The sequence below is a fragment of the Leucoraja erinacea genome, chromosome 15, assembly GCF_028641065.1.
Source record: "Leucoraja erinacea ecotype New England chromosome 15, Leri_hhj_1, whole genome shotgun sequence".
NCBI classification, from domain to species: domain Eukaryota; kingdom Metazoa; phylum Chordata; class Chondrichthyes; order Rajiformes; family Rajidae; genus Leucoraja; species Leucoraja erinaceus.
This window is the reverse complement of record NC_073391.1, coordinates 4,461,061-4,480,066: the sequence shown is the minus strand read 5'-3', so window position 1 is coordinate 4,480,066 and position 19,006 is coordinate 4,461,061. Positions and strand designations below refer to the sequence as shown.

At 41.6% G+C, this 19,006-nt stretch overlaps 1 protein-coding gene across 1 annotated transcript in view; it reads left to right on the top strand.

The window, feature by feature from the left end:
• The window catches only part of marchf5 (membrane-associated ring finger (C3HC4) 5), a 70,664-nt gene that overhangs the window by 2,909 nt on the left and 48,749 nt on the right, over positions 1-19,006 (top strand). The window contains exon 2 of the mRNA XM_055646626.1: positions 12,106-12,308. Coding sequence (XP_055502601.1) covers positions 12,106-12,308 — 203 coding nt within the window. The remainder of the gene's footprint in view (positions 1-12,105; positions 12,309-19,006) is intronic.

The following is a 19,006-nucleotide window of genomic DNA, read 5'->3' as shown; positions in this document are numbered from 1 at the left end:
AACATGTATGTTTGTATATGCAACATATTAAGAGATTTTTCAATTTGTTGACCACCAGTTTGTCAACCATAGCCTTTCCATTTTATGATTCTGTACAAAATGGGAAATTTATGTAGTTTGGAAAACTTGGCGAGGTGTAGTGGAAGACGTGTAAAGATACATATTCAAGAATTTGAGAATAGGTAAACCCAAAAGATGGATTTCTCTTTCAGAGAGTTGGCATATGTCCTAGGATAAAATTACCTCCTTTCTTACTGTGATCTCTCAATTTAAATACTTATTAAAACAATGACAGATTTTTGAATGGCTATATCATTGATTTGTTTGGTCAAAGATTCTGAACTGGTTTTGAAATTGAAATAAACTTAATGTTGCTGAAACACTTAGAAAGGAAGTAATGCGAAGTATTTTAAGAACAAGTTTAATGAAATGAAATTTTATACACGAGTCATTGTGATAAAACTATGCAACAGAGTAATACAGGATGAAAACATGCCCTTCAGCCCATCTCGCCCATCTAGACAAATTCTACACTAGTCCTGCATGTGGCCCATAACCCTCTAAACCTTTCCTACCCATGTTGCAGTGCAAATGTCTTTTGAATGTTGTTATAGTTCCTGCCTCAACCACCTCCTCTGGCAACTTGTTCCATATATCCACCACCCTATGTGAAAAAGTTTCTTCCCGGATTCCTATTAAATCTTCCCCCTCTCATCGTAAACGTCTGTCTTCTGATTTTTGATTCCCTGGGTAAAACAATCTGTACATGTACCCTATGTATTCCCCTCATGATCTTATGCACCTCAATAAGATCACCCCTTATCTTCCTGCACTTCAAGGAATAAAGTCTTAGACGCCCCAACCACCCTGTAGCTCAGGCACACAAGTGCCGGTAACATCCTCTTAAATCTTCTCTGCACATTCCAGCTTAACAACACCTTTCCTGCAGCAGGCTGACCAAATTGACAACAATACTCCAAATGGTGCCTCAACAATGTCTTGTACACTGTAACATAATAACACCCCAACTTCTATACTCAACACCCTGACTGATGAAGGCCAATGTGGCAAGAACCTTTTTAACCATCCTATCTACCTGTGACGCTACTTTCAAGGAACTATGTATCTGCATTCCGAGATCTCTGCTCTACCGCACTCCCCATTTACTTTGACGTTCCTGCTCTGGTTCGACTTCCCAAAATTCAACGCCTCTCTTATCCGCAGTAAACTATTGACCATTCCTCAGCCACTTGTCCATCTGATGAAGACCCTGTCATAATGTTTTGATAACCATCTTTGCTATCTACAATACCATCCACTACAGTGCCATCTGCAGATCTACTAATCTTGCCTCGTACATTCTCATCCAAATCATTAGTATCAACTGCAAAGAGCAATAAGCCCAGCACTGATCCCAGAAGTGCATCACAAGTCACAGGCCTCCGGTCTGAAAAGCAACCTTCCTCCAGGAAGCCAATTTCCTACCCATTTGGCTAGCTCTCCCTGGATCTTATGCAATCTAACATTCCAGAGCAGCCTACAATGTGGAACCTTATCAAATGCCTTGCTGAAATCTAAAAAATTAACATAAGGCTTTGCTCTCATTGACATTTTTGGTTACATCTTCAAAAAACTCAAATGTCCCGCATATAAAACTATCCCTAAACAGCCACTGTATCCACATACATATGTATCTTATCCCTCAGAATACTCTCCACTAACCTGCCTACCACAAATATTAGGCTCACTGGTGTATAGTTCCCAGGATTTTTCTTGCAACCTTTCTTAAATAGAGACACAACATTAGCCACTAGTCTTCCAACACCTCACGCGTATCTAATGATGATTTGTATATCTCAGCTGGGACGCCTGCAATTTCTTTTCCAGCTTCCCACAGTGTCCTCTGATATATCTGAACAGGCCCGGGAGATTTGTCTACCTTCACGTGGCTTAGGATGCCCAGCAACTCCAAGATTCCAGGATTCAATATGATTGTCATTTGGACCCCTTGAGGTCCAAACGAAATGCCGTTTCTGCAGCCATACATTACAAACAAATAGACCCAGGACACAACATAATTTACATAAACATCCATCACATCGCTGTGATGGAAGGCCAAAAAAGCTTATCACTCCACTGCACTCTTCCCCCCCCCCCCCCCCCCCTCCCCCCACCCCCCGATGTCAGAGTCAAAGTCAAAGCCCCCCGGCTGGCTGGCGATTGTCCCGCGGCCATTAAAGCGACGCCGGGTGATGCGAGGTCGCACACGGGTCTTGGTGTTAGAGCCCCCGGCGTGCGCTTGCAGAGTCCCGAGGCCATTCCAAGCCGCGCGGGGTGGTGCTGCAAGGCCCCGCTCCAGGAGCTCTTCGACCCCGCAACTCGGGCAGGAGAAGTCGCCGTTGCGAGAGCCCTGAAAAGCGGTCTCCCTCCAGGGACCCGCGGGCTCCCGGTGCCGCCGTCCGCCAGACCCGCAGTTGCAGCCTCCGAATCTCCGGAGGTTGGGCCGCAGCAGCAGCAGCAGCAGCGCTCCACCACCGCTCCACCCGCTCTGGACTCGGCCAGCTCCGCGACGGTGAGGTGAGTCGTCGGCACCAGAGTCCCCGGTCTTCTCCTGTTGGAGGCCACTCCTCGTTGCAGCCCCAACGACAACGGAGACCCAACAAGAAAAGGTCGGGTCTCCTGTGCAGGGAGACCCGACCTTGACCGTAATACTGATTATACGCGGGACACTTCCATTAACTGTCCCAAATTCCTCAGTCTTCATGTCTTTTGCAATGGTTTAAAAAAAAAAAAAAAAAAAAGGAAAACTACTCATTGAGAACTTTGCCCATCTCCTGTGGCTCCACACAGTGATGACTGCTTTGGATTCTGAGAGGCTCTATTTTCTCTCTGTCAACTTCTTTCCCTTAAAAAGAAAAAATAAAAAAATTAGATTTCTGTTAATACTATCTGCCAGGGCTATTTCGTGCCACCCTTTTGCCCTCTGATTTCCTTAAGTATGCTCCTCAGTTCCCCAAACTCAACCAGGGATACACTTGATCCCAACTGCCTATACCTGTCCAATGCCTACTATTTCTTGACCAGAGCATCAATTTCTCTTGATATCCAAATTTCCATACCCCCACCTTCCTTGTCCATCACTCTGACATGAACATGCATGCCCTGAACTCTTGTTATCACACTTATAGAAACACCCCATAGTCTGGATCTTCCTTAACTCGCAAACAACATACTCCAATTAACGAGAAAATTCCAGCCTAATACCACCAAAGTTGGCCTCTTTTCTGGATATGCCATAGTGAAATATCTCGATGATTGTTGAAGAGGAGTGTGTCCACATGGTAATCCTGCATCATTGGGGACGTTGAATACTGAGTGGAGGACAGTTGATCTACACCACGCTGTCTCGGCAAGGTCACCAGCGTAATCAAGGATGAGTCTCACCCAGGTCACTCTCTCTTCTGCCCTCTCCCATCAGTACCAATCAGGCAAGAGGCACAAGTGTGTAAACGCATACCTCCAGATTCAGAGACAATTTCTTCCCTGCCGTTATACAACTGAACCATTCTTCCAACAACAAGAGAGCGGTCCTGAGTCTATGTACCTCATTGAAGACCCTTTAATTGAACTTTACTGGATTTTATCTTGCACTAAAATGTATTCCTTTTGTTCACGTAGGTGTTCAGAGAAACGCCGGACAGCTCGGTAAGCGTTTCGCTCAGCACCTCTGCTCAGTCCACCTAAACCAACCTGATCTCCCGGTTGCTAAACACTGTAACTCCCCCTCTCATTCCCACACCGACCTTTCTGTTCTGGGCTTCCTCCATTGCCAGAGTGAGGCTCCGTGTAAATTGGAGGAACAGAACCTCATATTTCGCTTGGGAAGCTTACACCCCAGCGGTATGAACATTGACTTCTCTAACTTCAAGTAACCCTTTCTTTCCCTCTATCCTTCCCCCTTTCCTAATTCCCCGACCAGTCTTACTGTCTCCGACTACATTTTATCTCTGTTTGTTTTGTTGTTATCTTCTTCATTCTACATTTTCCTTGACCTCCATTCCCTTTGTCCTATTTTCACATCTTACACTTCCTTATCTATGTATCTCCCTTTCCCTGACATCTGTCTGAAGAAGGGTCTAGCAGAGCTGCCAAGTAGTACGAATTTTCCGTATTTTGTACTGAAATGCGATCAGAATACGGATGTACGGATTTGCTTTGTAAAACTGGGATTTAAAAAAAATTAACCGGACTTCCTGTTTCATCTTGCTGCTTAAATGCATGGATATAAAAAGTCATACTGTACCTCTAAAAATTAAGCAGATTAAATCTATTAGTATTTTAAATGTCAAGATCTAGATTATTTTTGTAAGCTTTGATCTGCCTCTCCCACCAGGTTTAAACAGCGCTGTCAATTTAATGCGTGGGAATTTAAGCTTAACAGCGCTATGGGTTCTAAAAATATCGCTCCACCCTGGAGCGCTATTGCCTTTACACATAGCGCTATGGGCTTTACATATAGCGCTATGGGTTAGGCTGTTAGGAGAGGGAGCAGGGGGGAGAGGGGAAGAAGGAGGGAGGGAATAAGGGAGGGAGGAAAAAAAGGACAGAGGGAGGGGGAGTGAGAGGGAGGGAGAGGGAGGCTTCCAAAATGGCTTCTACATCTGGTGCTAAAAGCAGGAAGCAGCCGTTCAAACAGCAGTATACAAAGAGATGGTAATGAATGCACTGTCAAGTAAGGTGCGTAGAAGATGTCAATTGGTAGTAAAGTTGTGCATTCTTGTACTCTTACATGGGTATGACCGTACATTTAAAAAAAAAAAAAAAAAACTGGCAAAATGGTACCGCGTAAAAATACTGATTTCCTCAGCAAAATACTGATTTTCAAATACTAGACACTGAAATGTTCTGACAAAACTTGGCAGCTCTGATCTTGACCTGAAACGTCACCCGTTCCTTCTCTCCAGAAATGCTGCCTGTCCCACTGAGTTACTCCAGCATTTTGTGTCTAGCATTAAGTTCCATACGTCTTGAAATAACTTTTAAGTGCGAGGTATTACAATAAAACCAAATACTCCAATGGATGCACAATGATCAAATACATCAGCAACGGTAGTTTAGAACATGGTGTTGCTTGATGCCTTTTAGTTGATAGCCGTGCTATGAAAAACAACTACCGCATTGGAAACAGCTAATTATCCTATTGTCAGTAAACAGCATTCAATCCCATACCTCTTGAAATAACCTTTCAGTGCAAGTTGCTACAATCAAACCAAATACTCCAATGGATGCAGACTGATCAAATATACCAGAAAAGATAGTTTAGAACGTGGTGTTACTTGCTACCTTTTAGTTGATAGCATTGCTGTGAAAAACAATTTATCGCATTGGCAACAGCAAATTAGCCTATTTGCAACAAATAGCATTAAATTCCATACAGCTTATAATAACTTGACCAAGCACGGGCTCAGTGACCGTTTCGCTAAACACCTCCACTCAATCTGCTTAAACCTACCTGATCTCCTGGTTACTAAACACTTTTTAACTCCCCCTCCCATTCCCAATCTGACCTTTCTGTCCTGGGCCTCCTCCATTGTCAGAGTAAGGCCTAGCGCAAATTGGAGGAACAGCGCAGCTGACACCCCAGTGGAATGAACATTTACTTCTCTAACTTCACGTAACTCTTGCTTTTCCTCTCCATCCCTTCCCTTTCACAGTTCTCTGACCAGTCTTGCTGTCTCCGACTACATTTTATCTCTGTTTGCTTTGTTGTTACCTTCTCCCAGCTAACAATGAGCTATTCTACATTCTCCTCGATTTCCATTCCCATTATCCTATTTTCACACCTTGCACTTCCTTATCTATGTATCTCTCTCTCTCTCTCTCTCTCTCTCTCCCCTGACATCAGTCTGCAGAAGGGTGTCGACCCGAAATATCACCCATTCCTTCTCTCCAGAGATGCTGCCTGCCCCGCTGAGTTATTCCAACATTTTGTGTTTATCTCTGAAGATCTGAATTATGGTAAGTGGTTATAAATAGCGTTCCCACGAATACTTCAGATATCTGTCCTGCTAAATTTCCTCATGAGTTTGTGTTTTGCCCCTTCACGTGTAGAGTCATATTGATTGAGTAAAATTTTCCTAAACGCACAAATTCCATCCTGTCCAAGCTCTTAGCACTATGACAGTGTCAGTCGATATTCGGAAAGTTAAACATCCCTACTATTACAATCCTTAAATTCTTGCTGCTACCTATGATCTCCCAATATATTTCCTCATCTAACTCTTAGCACGGGACACCGCTTTCAGGTCAGGCGATGCTCGAGCCTACAGTTCATCCAGGGCTAACCTGAAGAGGGGCATCAGGAAGGCCAAGCACTGCCATAAGCTCAGGATTGAGGAGCACTTCAACAACAACTCCGACCCCCGACGCATGTGGCAAGGCATCCAGGCCATCACGGACTACAGACCCTCCAACATCACCCCCACATCCAGCGACGCCTCCTTCCTTGAGGAGCTTAATCACTTCTATGGCCGCTTCGACAGGGACAATCTAGAGACAGCCATCAAGGCTGTGCTACCTGCCGATCACCAACCCCTCACACTCACCCCCTACGACGTGTACGTGGCACTGAGTAGGACTAATGCACGTAAGGCTGCTGGCCCTGACGGCATCCCCGGGCGCGTGCTCAGGGCCTGTGCTGCGCAGCGGACAGACGTCTGGACTGACATCTTCAACCTGTCACTTGCCCAAGCAGTTGTCCCCACTTGCCTTAAAACCACCTCCATCGTGCCAGTGCCAAAACACTCCACTGCGGCAAGCCTCAGCGACTTCCGCCCAGTTGCACTTACCCCCATCACCACCAAGTGCTTCGAGAGGCTGGTCCTGGCACACCTCAAAAGCTGCCTACCCCCCACACTGGATCCCTATCAGTTTGCCTACCGCAAGAACAGGAGTACGGAGGATGCCATCTCAACGGCACTTCACTCCGCCCTCTCCCACCTCGACAACAGAGACACTTACGTAAGAATGCTGTTCATCGATTACAGCTCAGCATTCAACACCATTATACCATCAAAACTGATCACTAAACTCGGTAACCTGGGCATCGCAACTGGATACTGGACTTTCTAACCAACAGACCCCAGTCTGTGAGGTTAGACAAGCACACCTCTTCAACCCTCACCCTGAACACCGGCGTTCCACAGGGCTGTGTGCTGAGCCTCCTCCTCTACTCCCTCTTCACCTATGACTGCACACCTGTACATGGTACTAACACCATCATCAAGTATGCAGATGATGCAACGGTGATTGGCCTCATCAGCAACAACGATGAGCTGGCCTACAGGGAGGAGGTCCAGCACTTAGCAGCATGGTGCGCTGACAACAACCTGGCCCTTAACTCCAAGAAGACCAAGGAGCTCATTGTAGACTTCAGGAAGTCCAGAGGCGGCACGCACACCCCCATCCACATTAACGGGACGGAGGTGGAACGTGTTTCTAGCTTCAGGTTCCTGGGAGTCAACATCTCCGATGACCTCTCTTGGACCCACAATACCTCTACTCTGATCAAGAAGGCTCATCAGCGTCTCTTCTTCCTGAGGAGACTGAAGAAGGTCCATCTGTCTCCTCGGATCCTGGTGAACTTCTACTGCTGCACCATCGAGAGCATCCTTACCAACTGCATCACAGTATGGTCTGGCAACTGCTCTGTCTCCGACCGGAAGGCATTGCAGAGGGTGGTGAAAATTGCCCAACGCATCACCGGTTCCTCGCTCCCCTCCATTGAGTCTGTCCAAAGCAAGCGTTGTCTGCGGAGGGCGCTCAGCATCGCCAAGGACTGCTCTCACCCCAACCATGGACTGTTTACCCTCCTACCATCCGGGAGGCGCTACAGGTCTCTCCGTTGCCGAACCAGCAGGTCGAGGAACAGCTTCTTTCCGGCGGCTGTCACTCTACTCAACAACGTACCTCGGTGACTGCCAATCACCATCCCCCCCCCCCCCCCCCCCCGGACACTTATTATTATTTATTCAAATCGTTTGCTATGTCGCTTTTCAAGGGAGATGCTAAATGCATTTCGTTGTCTCTGTACTGTACACTGACAATGACAATTAAAATTGAATCTGAATCTTAACAATGATGGGATGTGCAAAAGGCCCCCCCCAAAGTGATTATCCCCTCTTGTTTCTTAATTTCACCTATTTGCCTCCCTGGACAGTCTTTCAGGAATATCCTTTACGACTACCATAATGTTCTGCTTAATCAAAGGTTCGACTTCTCTTAACTTCACCTTTACACATCCATCCATTTGTACCCCAGTACATTGAGCTGCCCCTCTTTTAGCCCGTTTCTAAAATAGCTATAATATCACAGTCCTATATCCTATCCATGCACTGAATTCATCAGCTTTACCTGTCAGGTCTCTTGCATTGAAATGAATGCAGTTTAACCCACTGTACTTCCCTTGCTTCCTGCCTGTCCTGTCTGCTGAACTTGCTTTATTTAACTTGGATATTTGGTTCTGCCTTCTCATCTACTGTCTTTGTTCCCACCCACCTGCCTGACTAGTTTAAACCCTCTGGGGTAGCACTAGCAAATCTTCTTGCCAGCATGGGTTACAGGAAATGCCAAACAGCTCTTGAACAAATGGGTGCATTGTGATTTCCAGAACTAGAATTAAGGTTATTAAGTCATTTTGAATGTAGTTATTTCAATCTGCAATGCACTGGTTTCTGGTTTAATGAGTTAAAGCAATTCAATAAATTGAGTGAGTCTATTTGGCAATTGCACGTACATATAGAAGTTGGGATATTTAGTTCTTGCTTTAATAACTGGTTGGTTAAATATTACATGGGCAAAGAAGGGTTAAGGAAGGACAGACTGGCCTGAAAACCTAACGCAAGATACAAGTAGCTGGTTTGGACTAACAGTGTTGGATGGCAATTGTGATATATAAGTAAAAGGATGAACATGTGACCGAGCTTCTTCAGCAACCCAAGTTGGACAATTTCAGAGGCTCACAGCTTCTGAGTAGAGGTTTCTCCTCATTTCAGTCTGAAGTGCTCGACCCTTTATTTTGGGATAATGACTGCTAGTCCTTTACACAGGGAAATATTTCACAATTACCACCTTGAACTGTCTCAAAATATTATTTCAATGAGGTTGCTTTGTTTTTAATCTCTGGAGAATATAAGCCTGAGATACTCAGTTTATCCTATGATGGACTTGCCATCTCAGCATCTGGTATGGTAAATCTTCTCTGCACTCTGTAGCAAATACAGATGACCCCTGCATTACAGCCATCCAGGTAACAGAAATTCACCCTTGCAGAACTTGCCCAATGCCCAACTGCCCAATGATTTGTGGAACATTTTTTGGAATTCTTTATGAAACAGAATGCCCTGTCTGAGATCCCAAATAATGTATTGGCAAATCAATACATGTATGAATATCAGTCAGTGCAAGATGTTTGCTGGTTTTTTTTTTAAGTATTTCCAATTACATTTATCTAATGTCAAAAAGAAAAGTGAAACGGGCTTACTAAAGTGGTTATTTGATCTGCAGATTATTAAAGTACAATTCAATAGAGCTGCAAACATCTTAAATTTAAACTGTTACAGACAAGATAATCATGAAGTCAGGATTTTTAACACAACATTTAATTCTTGGCTGCTTAATATAAATTGCACTAATCTGCAACATTTTTACATTTATGCTTTGCTTGCTAAATGTGTATCTGTAGTCTACAATCATATTTAAAACGCCAATTTGAATTCCTATTGGTACTATTGTATTATAATGCCTGCCATCCGGATCACCTGAAATGAATGCCTTTACTTTACTTTTACCAATTTGTTTTGAAGAATTCATGGTTAATAGTGTGATAATAGTTAATAGTATCTTTGGTACATAGTACCTGACGAACCTATTTGAATATTTTGAGCAAAAAAGTAACTAAAGTAGCATGTATAGTTACTTGGCTGTGGCTACCTGAAGACATTTAATAAGATCCTGCATAAGAGGCCATTGGCTATTTACCAGGCCCACAGAATTATTAGTTAGGTCATTTGAAATGAGGAATAGAGAGAATTGTACTCTTAATTGGAAGAAATTAGTGTTGCCCAACAAAGGTCTGTGCATGTGCCTCAATTGTTCACTTTGTTTCTTTGTAGAATGGCATGTATCCAAATCATCACCCATGGATGTTTGGTATGTGGCATAGATAGGAGCATAGAATTACAATGTGAAATGTATTATCGTTTAAGTGCTAACTGGTTCAAATTGGAAGATGAGTGGATGTATTGCTTATTCTATTATTGGGATGTGTATATAATTGAATAAGTCCATTTCTGAGGTTGCTAATGTGGGATGTGCTGACTTTGCCGCAGCTGGTGCAAAAGATGCCTGATGATCTGCATCGGTTTGGTAGTTTGGGACATTGTTACCTTTATCACTGTTTATATACATTTGCTCTGACAACGTAATCTCAGTGATATGGCAGGAAGTTCTCTCCTGTGTTTTGGATGGTATTTGTCCGTAAAACATTATCTTATGAGAAACAATAATTACATTTTCCTACAAAGGTGCTTGGTGAATGTCTGGAGACAAGGAATTGTGCTGTAAAAATTTATTCTTCAGTGCCTGCACTAAATTATTTGAAATTGCATTTGCAGTGTACATTTTAAGACCACATGGTCTATTTAGCTATTCAAGTGCATTGCCCTTAAAAGTATATTCTGAGTACCTCTGCTGTATTGAAGCATGGAACTTTGAGTACAAAACCATTATTTCAGTACAAATACATCGAGAGTTGAGATTTGTATCACTATCATTTGCAAACAGTGCTGTTGTAAACGTTGTAAATAACTGTATTGCACATTTTGCCTGGCATTGCAGCAAACAACAAATTTGAAAATAGCCTATTGTAAGTCACATCTGCAGTCATTAAATATTTGTTTCATCTTGTGTATGGTGAAGTGTGTTGAGTACATGGGGGAGCAGTTTCTTGGCAAACAAGGCTGATATTTGGATATGCTAATGAATGGTAATATTCTGCCTGTTGGCAACCCTGTGAAATTTCCATTATTTTATCAAGATCTAAAATGCATGATGTGTCCTGCATCTGAACATTTTTTTCATCTTGATCATTTCTCTTGTAAAAAGACTTAAGGATCTACTTCAGGATATTGAAAATTATTTACCTGAAAAATAAATGTAGGTTTTGCACTAGGCATCCTGCAAAAATAAAACTGGATGACCACTGAATGCTGCACAAAGGCAGCATTCACATTATACATGTGAATATATAGCAGAATAACATTAGCAATATTGTGAACCTGTCTAGAAAGGAGGATCGAGTTACCATAAAAAAAAAAGTTTTGTTTTCACACGAGGTTTCATCTAGAGAGGTTTTCCTGTTTCAGTTTATCGGAGTACTGACCTAATTCACTGTTTTATCAAGGTCATGTTTTATTCAAAGCAAGAAAATGGAAATTTGGCAAGAAGTACGTTTTTTGGGTTGAAATGGCATTGTGTGGTGCACATGCAAGTCATTTGTCTTTCTTCCTGCACCAGATCCAGACAGTTTGAAAGCATGAGATGACCATGCTGAAGGATTATCAGAATATTTTTCATTATTTGGTTCTACCTGGAATTAATTTTACTCTGGCACCATGAGATTTAATGTGAGCTCTTCTACAAATTGCCATCAAGAATGTTCAGAATAACGAATCACTAATTAAGTAAATGTAATTAATCCAGCCCAGTTTGTAATATGAACATTTTATTTAGGTTATTTAAATTCTTATTTCATAACAAACAGTTGTCAATAGATAATCCTGTGAATTGAATGGTGAACTAAATAATGAACATTGGTCCACCCTCTGTGTACAGTGGTGTAAAAAGGATAAAGAAATGGGAGGTATTAAAAATCAAGATTATAAAGGCTTTTTATTTAATCTATCTCCTATTCCCCTTTTGAACTTTGAGTTTGAAGATAGTGGTTTTTCATTTTGATCATCTACATTGATTTCAGATTTCGCTGTTGGGAGACTATTCTGACTTGTTCTGCTCAAGTTTGGTGATATTAATTTTTTTTTATTTCAGGAGTTGTTGGGTGTGTTTTGCCACAGATGAAGATGATCGAACAGCAGAATGGGTGCGGCCTTGCAAGTGCAGAGGATCTACTAAATGGGTTCATCAAGCTTGTCTACAACGATGGGTAGATGAGAAGCAAAGGGGCAACAGTACAGCCAGAGTGGCATGTCCACAGTGCAATGCTGAATATTTAATTGTCTTTCCAAAACTAGGTAAGATAAATAAAGACCATAAATCCCCACAGGGAGCAAATGGTTAAACGGAATGATGCATAAAGCAAAAAACAGTACATTATCTGGAGCTTCATGAACAAAGTTTCAAAATGACAATGGGGAAAATGAGATTTGACAATTAAAAGTAAATCTTCATTGCCATTTTTATTTAAAACCTGTAGATTTTTGCCTTGCTTCTCTGTCACCTTTAACACCCTTTCCAGTTCCAACCTCAGCTTCAATAAGAATTAGAATCGTAACCTACCGTTTACAGGCTTTGTGCTCTATTTGGATAATGGAAATATAACTACTCGGTCAATTAATTTAAACCCAAGATCTGATTTGATATTTTTAAGCCTATGTTACTTTTAAATGGCAAACTACACCGGGATGCCTCCTAATCTTTCCCAGGCGAGCTAATTCCAAAAGGCGAATAAAAATAAAATACTGGGGGAAAAACTCAGCAGTTCAGGCAGCTTCTTTGGAAAGAGAAACTGACATTTCAGGTCAAAGGCACTTAATCTGAACTGGTGCCTGTTTCATCTGAAGATAAAAACAAAATGCTAAAGTAACTCAGTGGATCAGTAACTCCAGTGCATCTCTGGAGAAAAGGAATAGGTGATGTTTTGGGTCGAGACCCTTCTTCAGATTGAGAGTCGGAGGAAAGGGAAGCGAGAGAGTGATGGTGATATAGTGAGATATAGAACAAATGGATGAAAGATATGCAAAAGAGTAACGATGATAAAGGAAACGGTCCATGGTTAGCTGTGGGTAAGGTGGTCTACTTCATCTGTTTTGATGAAGGGGCTGCAACCTGAAACATTCAGTTTTTCTTTCCACAGATGGTGCTTGATCTCCAGGTTTTTCCAGCATTTTCTGTTATTTCAGATTTCCGGCATTTCTAGTTTTTTTTAATTTCCAAAAATACCAATGCAGTTTTAATGAATGTGAGTTGCATACGAAACAAAAGCAGGGGTAATCTATATAAATCATCACGTTTGCTCCATCCTACGATAAAATCATAGCTGATTTTCATTCTAGCTACCACCACCAGAGTAACCTTTGATTCCATGATTGAAAATATGTCACTGTAATAACCCCTGGAGTTGAGAATTCCAAAGATTATCTAATTTAATAGCCTCGGTTCAAATTTGCTTGTCCCATACTTTGGCACAGCGTCACTGCTGATAAAGTCTCAATGCCAGAAGCCTGGGTGAGATCCTGACCTTCACTGCTGTCTGTGGAGTTTGCACGTTCTCTCTGTGACTGCGTGTTCACTCTGGGTGCTCCAGTTTCCTCCTCCATCCCAAAGGCGTGCGGCTTGTAGGTTAAATGGCCTCTAAATTGCTCCTATTTTAAAGAAGGAACTGCAGATGCAGGAAAATCGAAGGTACACAAAAAAGCTGGAGAAACTCAGCGGGTGCAGCAGCATCTATGGAGCAAAGGAAATGGGCAACGTTTCGGGCCGAAACCCTTCTTCAGACTGAAGACTGAAGACTGAAGAAGGGTTTCGGCCCGAAACATTGCCTATTTCCTTCGCTCCATAGATGCTGCTGCACCCGCTGAGTTTCTCCAGCTTTTTTGTGTACCTTCTAAATTGCTCCTAGTGGATTAGAAAGTGGGATAACATTGGACAAGTGTGAACAGGGACTTGGTGGGCCAAAGGGGCTATTTTCATGCTATATCTCTCAATCAGTCAAAAAATAAATATGAGCAGGAGGAGTTGATGTGGCTCCTCAAGCCTGTCCTGCAACCTGTTTAGACCTTGACCGTCATTTTCCTTATCCAATTTCCCACCTCTTGGAGGGCCGTGTATTATTAATCTCACCCATGAATATGCTGACACTGAGGATCCACAGAACTCTAGATGGAGAATTCCAAATAATTTTCTTATATCAGGAAATTACCAAGGCAAATTGCAGAGACAGAAAGATATGCCTCCCAGAATTTTTGATTCACACCAAGCATCCAGTTGGTAGCAGAAAATTATGGAGAAAACTAAATGCTGCAATTTTCAGATATGCTGTCTCTTCTGGAAGATGTTCTCTACTTCTCCACTCCCCTTTGCAGGAATTAAACCATCCATTTTCATAATTCAAAATCAGCATTGTGGGCATAAATAATTTTGGCAACCTCTCCCAGTGATCACCACTTTATGTAACTATAATGCACAAACTATAGAAGAGATGCAACGAGCTTTGTCCAGGATTCTTCCAAGGATAATTAATGTAAGCTGTCATTTATCATTTCTGGGGTCTATCGCATGTCTTTGCTTGATGAAAATTCACCCTGGCTGATTATAATAATGAGGCTAAACATTAATTTGGATACTGTTTTTTATGTCCAAATTAAATTTGGGATTATTACATGTACTTTATTCTTAGATATTGGTTTGTCTGAAGAAGTCATTGTTGCTCATGTTATCTGTTGTAATTTAATCCATTGGTGTGATCAATGATTTGTACTTGATTACGTGTTGCTTTAGTCTGGCAGTTAATGGCTGTTAATGTTATTGTTTCAGGGCTTGCATTTGAGTGGGTAGCTATTGTAGCAGTCAGGGAATTTTTAGTTTTGGTATATCACGCTCATTTATTGTCTCTGTATATTGGTGTTCAATTAAATTCACAGCAGACCACCTCTTTGGCAATATTATCCTTCTTTGTACCAGGAGACCTTTATTGTTTTATAGAAACATAGAAACATAGAAATTAGGTGCAGGAGTAGGCCATTTGACCCTTCGAGCCTGCACCACCATTCAATATGATCATGGCTGATCATCCAACTCAGTATCCCGTACCTGCCTTCTCTCCATACCCTCTGATCCCCTTAGCCACAAGGGCCACATCTAACTCCCTCTTAAATATAGCCAATGAACTGGCCTCGACTACCCTCTGTGGCAGAGAGTTCCAGAGATTCACCACTCTCTGTGTGAAAAAAGTTCTTCTCATCTCGGTTTTAAAGGATTTCCCCCTTATCCTTAACCTGTGACTCCTTGTCCTGGACTTCCCCAACATCGGGAGCAATCTTCCTGCATCTAGCCTGTCCAACCCCTAAGAATTTTGTAAGTTTTCTATAAGATCCCCCTCTCAATCTCCTAAATTCTAGCGAGTACATTGATACATAGAAACAGAGAAACAACGAAATTAGGTCCAGGAGTAGGCCATTCGGCCCCTCGAGCCTGCACCGCCATTCAATATGATCATGGCTGATATCCAACTCAGTATCCCTGCCTTCTCTCCATACCCCCTGATCCCCTTAGCCACAAGGGCCAAGTCTAAACCAAGTCTATCCAGTCTTTCTTCATAAGACAGTCCTGACATCCCAGGAATCAGTCTGGTGAACCTTCTCTGCACTCCCTCTATGGCAATAATGTCCTTCCTCAGATTTGGAGACCAAAACTGTACGCAATACTCCCAGGTGTGGTCTCACCAAGACCCTGTACAACTGCAGTAGAACCTCCCTGCTCCTATACTCAAATCCTTTTGCTATGAAAGCTGACATACCATTCACTTTCTTCACTGCCTGCTGCACCTGCATGCCTACTTTCAATGACTGGCGTACCATGACACGCAGGTCTCGCTGCATCTCCCCTTTTCCTAGTCGGCCACCATTTAGATAATAGTCTGCGTTCCTGTTTTTGCCAACAAAATGGATAACCTCACATTTATCCACATTATACTGCATCTGCCAAACATTTGCCCACGCACCCAGCCTATTCAAGTCACCTTGCAGTCTCCAAGCATCCTCCTCACAGCTAACACTGCCCCCCCCCAGCTTAGTGTCATCCGCAAACTTGGAGATATTGCTCTTTAACTCATAAATACTTCACATGCCTGTATTTTGTGTAAAAGTATTTTATGTGGTTCTTTATGGTGTAACTTCTGAAATCGCAATATAGTGCATCTACGCTACTAGTTGTATTTTTAAAAAATGTGAGATTTATCAGTCTGTTCATTAAGGAAAAGAATTGTATGTTAGGTAGAATAATAATTATACTATCGGTCTAGTAATCCAGAAATCTAAATGTTCTTTGGTTCTTTGGTCTTTGTTCTATCTATCTGGTGTAGACAAACGTGCTGGAGAAACTCAGCGGGTGCAGCAGCATCTATGGAGCGAAGGAAATGGGCAACGTTTTGGGCCGAAACCCTTCTTCAGACATAGTTTCTCCAGCACTTTTGTCTATCTGGTATTGGATTATCAGGCAAATCTATTTATTTTATTATTATTCCGTAGATATTTACACACAGTTATATCCAGCAGCCAAAAGATTAAAAGATGCAATCATTTCCAATCAACAAAACCTGTGGTTCTATGCAATCTAATTCCTGGATATATTCTTTATGGTTGCCGTGATTTTTGTTAGTCCTATTATATATTTTTTCAGGCATTATCCCAAATTTGGTTTCACCATCAGTTATTATCATTGACCAGGAGCAAAACATTTAACTTGCCTAAATTGTCCCATAATAAATTTAGGAAATATGCCAAAAGTACTGCATTTGCATCCTTTCATCAGCAACCTCCACCATTTCTCAAATGACTGCCAATTTTTGAAAGGCCGGTTGATGGAGGGTGAAATCTTCCTCAACATTTCCTACTTTTTTGCTGTAACTTTGCTTAAAATGATAGGTACTGTTAATACTTATCTGATTGAATGCTTAACTTTCGAGGACCTGTTTTTCCAATTTTCATTAATAGTCATAGTCTACAAATTATGTATTTCACTCCAGCTGGTCTGCTGTTATGAGGTAGAATGCAGTTTTATAAAACAACCAATTTCTATAATATGAAAGGAAATGTGATTTTTTTTTACAATCATTTATTTTTATTATTCAAATTACCATAATAAATTTATCTGATGAATAATTTCAATTTCCTTTTCATGATTATTTTTGGATGACTTAAAGATCAATCATATTTCCCATAAATAGCATTTTACTGATTAAATGTAGATTTTTGCACTCTGCTTCCTGTGTAGTTGAATAGCTGTGCTCCATCTGAAATGGTTAAATGACGTGTCATGTAATGAATAGCTTCTACAAAAATATTTTTCTTTTGTACAATAGCCAGAAAGCAGAAAGAGAAAAAAAAAACTGTTATTGGCAGCACTGTTCAAATCCATTTTGCTGTCTTTTTTCCTTTGCATGAGGTGAGAACTGTACTTTTTGAACAATGGCAGCAATATCATATTCAGCATAGACGTGGAGCTCTGAAATTGCTTTGCAGTATTAGGAATTTTGCTTTTAAATATATTGACGTAAACGTTGAATATTACACATTTTTAGGATTTGGGTTGGTTGTACTTTGTAGATCATAAAACATCTTTGTTTTGGAATCTTGGAACGTGCTGTTCCAAACCAGCCTGTCGGTAGGATGATTTTCAAGGTCAGAGATGTGAAGCTTTGTTCTATAAATACCTTGATTGTATCAGCTGCAGGCAAATCATTGTGACGTGTAAAAGATGATTATAATAGTTTCATTAAGTAATTTCAAATAATAATGCATTTACAATTATCTACATGCTTATTTAATCAATGATGCAATGAAATGCTTTAATTATAATAGCAGGACTTCCACTAACTGTGAAGTTATTTAAAATGTCACAGCATTAGAGATATTTTGGAACAAAAATTATGTATAGATCTGATATTTAAGTACCTTTTAGCCAGAATTGACTTTTATATATTGATGCGTTTGGGCTTGTGCAGCTGAATGTTATTTCAGTTGTGTTCATATTTGTGTGAAGAGCTGATTCTGTTTTGCTGTTGGCTTGACTGATTTTTATTCATTAGGCAATCAGAAGGCTGCTGGGCTCACACACAAGCAGAAGCCAAATCCTTTGCTCAAGGCAGAGGGAAGCCAGAGTATTTAAAACCCCTTGTGTTTCAAGTAAACCTAGTGTAGTGTACTCTACACCTTAAAATATTTATGGATTTCCTAATTTTACCAGGCTTGCGCTTCAAGAATTAGTTATGTTGCACTCTTGACATTCCTCTTTCGTTTTCACAATTATTCATAGAAAATGGGTGCAGGAGGAGGCCATTTAGCCCTTTGAGCCAGCACTGCCATTAATTATGATCGTGGCTGATCATCCACAATCAGTAACCCGTGCCTGCCTTCTCCCCTTATCCCTTGATTCCACCAGCCCCAAAAGCTCTATCTAACTCTTTAAAATCCATCCAGTAATTGGCTTATACTGCATTCTGTGGCAGAGAATTCCACAAATTCACAACTCTCTGGGTGATTTTTTTTTTTTTAATTTTCCTCATCTCAGTTTTAAATGGCCTCCCCTTTATTCTTAGACTGTGGCTCCTGGTTCTGGACTCCCCCAACATTGGGAACATGTTTCCTGCATCTAGCTTGTCCAGCCCTTTTATAATGTTATATGTTTCTATAAGATTCCCTCTCATCCTTCTAAATTCCAGTGAATACAAGCCCAATCTTTCCTCATTTGACAGTCCCTCCATCCTGGGGATTAACCTCGTGAACGTACGCTGCACTGCCCCAATAGCAAGCATGTCCTTCCATAAATTAGGAGACCAAAACTGCACACAATACTCCAGATGTGGTCTCACCGGGGCCCTATACAACTGCAGAAGAACCTCTTTACTCCTATACTCAAATCCTCTTGCTATGAAGACCAACATGCCATTAGCTTTCTTCACTCCTGCTGTACCAGCATGTTTACTTTCAGTGAC